Here is a 6,398-nt window from a genome sequence, read left to right on the forward strand (position 1 = left end):
GGATTCCGGCGATCTAGCTTGATGCTGGCTGGATGACGATGACGAATGTGTTTGCTTGAGCAGAGAGGAGGAGAAGGAGACGATCGATCAAGTGAAGAAGAACAGGTGTATTTATAGCTGTAGATCAGATGTATATGAACTGGCCTTGCCCGCAGCTTTTTGTTTTTTTTTTTTGGGTCAAAGGTTAACTATTAACTGAATTTAATTGCTTCCAATTTTGTCCGTAGCAGCAGCTGCCTCGTTTGGCACATACTAGCTCTTTTAATTTTGTGCATTAAATTTCACCAAATTAAAATATTATTTGGTCTCAAATACTCCTTAATTGGAGAGCTGGACACGTACGTCCAGTCAGCAGTGAACCAAATGGACGTGACTACATGAGGCAGTTCATGCATTTTGTCTGTCATTCTACTGTGCGTGCCACAACACTTCTACTGAAATTTAGAAAGAAAGAAAGGAGCTCCCCCCCAAAAAAAAAGAAAATCTAAAAATAATTTTGAAACTAAAAGCTGATTTGGAAAATAAAGTACTGTTCATGAAAGACATCAATTCAATAGTTGCTGGTGAAACATTAACAAATGAAATCTATAAATACTCTATCTGTAAAAGGATAATCGTCGGTTTTGACTTTAAATTTGTCGTTGAGAAAGAACAAATATTTTGTATTAATCTAATTATTAAAGTCATAACATTATATCTGTTTAACGGTTAAAGTTCTGTAAATTGATTATTCAATATATATAGCTACAGTGACATACTACCTCCGTTTCAGATTATTAGACTTTCTAGCATTATCCATATTCATATAGAATAAAGAAAGTCTTATAATATAAATGGTTTAAACAACCCGCACCAGACAGTGTCAGTGACATATGGTTAAAGCATATGCATAAACTCACGAATGGTCCACGGCGAGCTTCTCATCACGGTGAGCGGCGGCGGAGCGACGACAAAGAATGAGGCACCGTGGCCAGTGGACGTCGGTGATCACTATTTTGCCGGAACCTGCATTATTAATTCATTATTTGCTATTGATACAGATTGCTTGTTTCATTGTTTTAGAAATGATCTAATTATTGATCTATTCTGTTTTTTATCCCAGTGAGATTTTTTTCTTCTTTTAGCACTTTCACATAGATCGATTTGCATGGATGCAACCATTATTAATTGTTAAATTAGTTAGCTGATGCAATGAAAAATCTGTGACTATTCCTCGCAAAAGAAAAACAAGAAAAAAATAATTCCATTTGCCTTTTAACGATGGCCCAAGAAGTGTGAATGCAAGAGGAGAGGTTCTATGGCTGTGTTTAGATCCAAACTTCCAACTTTTTTCATCATATCAACCTGTTATATACACACAACTTTTCAGTCACATCGTACCAATTTCAACCCAAACTTCCAACTTTGGAAGGAACTAAATACAACCTATATATCGTAACATTAATTTGCTGCCTCATATGTTCCTCACTTCAGTTTCCTGCTTTATCTATCTCTCCCCCCTTGACTTAGGCCATCACTGACCGTGCTTATTCTTAGTGTGCCTGGTTTTCGTCCTGCGTTATCATGCATCCTTAAAATCTCTTTGCCTGCAAATGAAAACGTTTATTTTACATCCCTAAATTTTACAAAGTCTAAATTAAAATTCATCCCTAAACATCTAAACACGATATTGTACATCCCTCGACTCTTCAAATCGGTTATTATACGTCCCTCAACTTTTCAAACCATTTACTTTATGTCCCACAATGAAAACTAAGTCGATTTTAGCTATGCAACATCCTAGTCAACACATGAAAAACTAAAAAGTGGAGTTCATATGTCATACTAGATGAATACCCCGCCGCGTTGCTGCGGGAAATTAAGTTACATAATATGTATAAATAAGATGCAATATAATTATTAAAACTAAAATAAATTGATACTTATGAATTTTGAGCGTAAAAATAATTGAGATTGTATGGTGTTATGAGAGAAGAAAGAATAGACAATTTAAACTATAGATCTATCATCCAGAGTACTAAACATGCGCACACAGCTCACATGGGCCACACAGGCCTAATCCAAAATCCCCGTTGCAGCCTGACCCCCCCCCCCCCCCTCAAAGGACCCGACATCCCCGTCGGTCCAACTTACCCAACCCAGCCACACAGACAAATGTCCATGAACACAGCCCAACTTACCCAACCCAGCCACACAGATGCATCTTACTTACCCAACCCAGCCACACAGACAAATGTCCAGGAACACACCCTCTCTATGTCGGTCCAACCAACTTACCCAACCCAGCCATACAGACAAATGTCCAGGAACACACCCCAACTTACCCAACCCAGCCACACAGACGCATCTTACTTACCCAACCCAGCCACACAGACAAATGTCCAGGAACATACCCCCTCTATGTTGGTCCAACTTACCCAACCCAGTCACAGAGACAAATGTCCAGGAACAGCCACACAGACAAATGTCCAGGAACACACCCCAACTTACCCAACCTGGCATCTTACTTACCCAACCCAGCCACACAGACAAATGTCCAGGAACACACCCCCTAGCCACACAGACAGACAAATGTCCAGGAACACATCCCCTCCTAAGGCATCTTAGGCCTCACACAGAGGCCACATGCGCCATGCTTGGCTCTTATACAACCCTCCCTCCAGAACTCCAACCCAGCCACACAGACATCTTGTACAACCCTCCCTGTGTGAGGCCACATGCGCCATGCTCGGCTCTTGTACAAACCTCCCTGCTCCAACCCAGCCACACAGACATCTTGTACAACCCTCCCTGTGTGAGGCCACATGCCAACCCTCCCTGTGTACACAGACATCTTGTACAACCCTCCCTGTGTGAGGCCACATGCGCCATGCTCGGCTCTTGTACAACCCTCCCTCCAGAACTCCAAACCAGCCACACAGACAAATGTCTAGGAACACACCCCCTCCTAAGGCATCTTAGGCCTCACACAGAGGCCACATGCGGCTCTTGTACAACCCTACAACCCTCCCTCACACCCCCTCTTAAGGCATCTTAGGCCTCACACAGAGGCCACATGCGGCTCTTGTACAATCCTCCCTCCAAGCCACACAGACAAATGTCCAGGAACACACCCCCTCCTAATGAATCTTAGGCCTCACACAGAGGCCACATGCGGCTCTTGTACAACACTCCCTCACACCCCCTCCTAAGGCATCTTAGGCCTCACACAGAGGCCACATGCGGCTCTTGTACAATCCTCCCTCCAGAACTCCAACCCACAGACAAATGTCCAGGAACACACCCCGTCCTAAGGCATCTTAGGCCTTACACAGAGGCCGAATCCTCCTCCCTCCAGAACTCCAACCCATAGACAAATGTCCAGGAACACACCCCATCCTAAGGCATCTTAGACCTCACATCACACAGAGGTCACATGCGGCTCTTGTACAACCCTCCCTCACACCCCCTCCTAAGGCATCTTAGGCCAGGCATCTTAGGCCTCACACAGAGGCCACATGCAGCTCTTGTACAATCCTCCCTCCAGAACTCCAACCCAAAGACAAATGTCCAGGAACACACCCCGTCCTAAGGCATCTTAGGCCTCACATAGAGGCCGAATCCTCCTCCCTCCAGAACTCCAACCCACAGACAAATGTCCAGGAACACACCCCATCCTAAGGCATCTTAGGCCTCACATCACACAGAGGTCACATGCGGCTCTTGTACAACCCTCCCTTACACCCCCTCCTAAGGCATCTTTGGCCTCACACAGAGGCCACATGCGGCTCTTGTACAACCCTCCCTCCAGAACTCCAACCCAGCCACACAGACAAATGTCCAGGAACATACCCCCTCCTAAGGCATCTTAGGCCTCACACAGAGGCCACATGCGCCATGCTCGGCTCTTGTACAACCCTCCCTCCAGAACTCCAACCCAGCCACACAGCTCCTAAGGCATCTTAGGCCTCACATAGAGGCCACATGCGCAATGCTCGGCTCTTGTACAACCCTCCCTCCAGAACTCCAACCTAGCCACACTAGGCCACATGCGCCATGCTCGGCTCTTGTACAACCCTCCCTCCAGAACTGCGTAGCCAACCCATCCAACAAGCGGGCCTACTTACACACACTACCCCACTTACGCTTTCGTCCTCGTTTTGTGTAAAAGGGTTAACTCAGGAGTGGCATGTTTAGAGGGAAGATGCCTTATAAGTCGGTTCCACCCTTGCTCAACTAGCAAGGTGGTACTAAACATGCGCACACAGCTCACATGGGCTATATGGGCCTAATCCAAATTGGGTCGGGCTGTCACACCATGTTAGGCTACCAGGATGCACAAGACACCCGGTAGGTTTTCATTTTTCATCTATAGTGCCTCGTGTAGTTAGGTGAGCGCGCAAAACCCCATAGCCCAACCATGGGACACCAAGATCCAAGCCTACATCAGTTGTATACAGCCTATTTAGTTACGCACAACAGCCCATACATAGGTGTTAATCTACAGTGTGCAACCCATAAGCTCATAGGCCTTGAATTGGAACTCGATCCAAGTAGAACACAGGAGAGGTCCGATTTATATCATGGTGGAAGGGAACTTTGCTCGTGGCTCCTCTCCTTCGGAGAATGGGTGCCATGGGTGCGTCTCCCCTCGCCACTTGCTACCATGAAAAAATTGCCCCCACACAATCGCCAACCAAATGGTTGGAGAATAAATCTCCACAGTCTCATTCCACCCTCCTGCGCTCTCATCAGTGTGTCATCGTTCACAATTAGCAGAGCTCCTTGACGGTGGCATTTCAGGACCAACCCTTAGTTAAACCTTGAACAACAAGTTCTTCAAACTTTATTCAAATCAAGACGCATTCGATTTTTTTCTCACTATCTTTGCATTATCTCGAGTTCAGACTCTAGTTTTTTTCAAGGGATTCAATTTGACATTGTTTTCCTTAAAATTATTGAGCTAATATTTATGAAATATTAGGAATTACGACAAATTTTTGTAGAGTAGCAAACAAAACTGGACCTAAAACACATTGTATCATGCTGTCAAACATTAGCTCATTTCGAAATGCTGGATAAACTTATCTCTTTTACTGCCTATTATAGTTGGTGTTTATTTATTTATTTATTTTATTTTTTTTGCTGGTGGTTGGGTGTGTGTTGCCGTGGTAGGGGTGTTGCCCGCTTCTAAAATATAGTGATGTGAATGAGGCATTTCTTTCTTGTGGACATCTTGGTTCACGTACTACAACTAGAAAAGTTTATCTTCACAAAGTGAACCAAGATGTCCACAAATACAGTAGTACGTGAACCAAGATTTTACTTTGTGAAGATAAAACATAGCTGATAACGTACTACAACTAGAAAAGAAACAAATAGAGATAGAGCATGAATTATTTTTACTATTCGGACATGTACAAAGGTACAATCAATTATGAAATCTATACAATTTAGAGACTATCAATTTAATTACAACAATTAAAACAATATGGTATCTAACTATTTATGTACCAAAATATTTTTTCCGTACTCTTCATTCCTTTCTTTCACCCCCATGTAACAAAATTTTCTCTAATAGATGCTAAGAGTTGATTCTGAGCTGTTATCATGCGTACGTAGCAACCATGTCTTTTTTCCTCCCCTCTCTTTCTTTCATGCATGTCACTAAATTTACTCGTATAGCAATAGAGAGGGTCCACTAATAAAGATCGTTGTACATGCTCTTAAGTGATATTCGTCTACAAATGGATGATTACACATTTATTATGTGATGATTTAATTTGGGACATGAACATGAGTGTATTTCTCTAACCGTACGTCTCCATGGCATTGGCAGCCTCCTTCAATTCCTCAGCAGACGCGGCGGTTTCGCACCTGTTTCCTGGGAGGGTTGGAGGTTCTCGTCGGGTACACCTCGCCACGCGGCAAGAACACGCCGGTGCCGCCGCCGCCGCCGCCGCACCACGCCGGCGGCGCCAGCCACTGTGTCATCCCGAACCCCGGCGCGTGGTACCGCGCCATCCCTCCGTCGATGACGCCGCCGCCGCCGCCGCCGGCGGCGAGGTGCTGCTCGCGGCGGCGCACATGTGAGCGGCCGTACGGCGGGGTGGCGCCGCCACTACTCGTCGTCGTCGTCGCAGCCGCGGCACGTTTCTCTCCCAGTCTGCCTGCGCCGGCGGACGGCGGCGACGTGAGGCCGAGGATGCCGACGAGGCGCGCGGCGAGCTCCTCGACGACGGCGTCGCGGCGAGCGTGGACGGCGGCGGTGTGATCGGCAGCAGCAATAATGCCGATCTCCACCAGGATCTCCGGCGGCAGGAGCCGGTGGCCGACGGCGTCGTCGTCTTCAAGCTGGTGCTCGCGCACGCAGTAGCAGCCCGCCATAGCCATCGCTGCAGAGGTTGCAGTGGGGATCG

At 46.1% G+C, this 6,398-nt stretch overlaps 1 protein-coding gene across 1 annotated transcript; it reads right to left on the reverse strand.

Moving 5' to 3' along the window:
• Positions 1-5,511: 5,511 nt before the first annotated feature.
• LOC127753692 (uncharacterized) lies at positions 5,512-6,398 on the reverse strand. Its single transcript, XM_052279103.1, has one exon. It carries the CDS (start codon positions 6,370-6,372, stop codon positions 5,833-5,835), a length of 540 nt encoding a protein of 179 aa, XP_052135063.1. The 5' UTR covers positions 6,373-6,398; the 3' UTR covers positions 5,512-5,832.

The sequence above is a fragment of the Oryza glaberrima genome, chromosome 11, assembly GCF_000147395.1.
Source record: "Oryza glaberrima chromosome 11, OglaRS2, whole genome shotgun sequence".
NCBI lineage: Eukaryota > Viridiplantae > Streptophyta > Magnoliopsida > Poales > Poaceae > Oryza > Oryza glaberrima.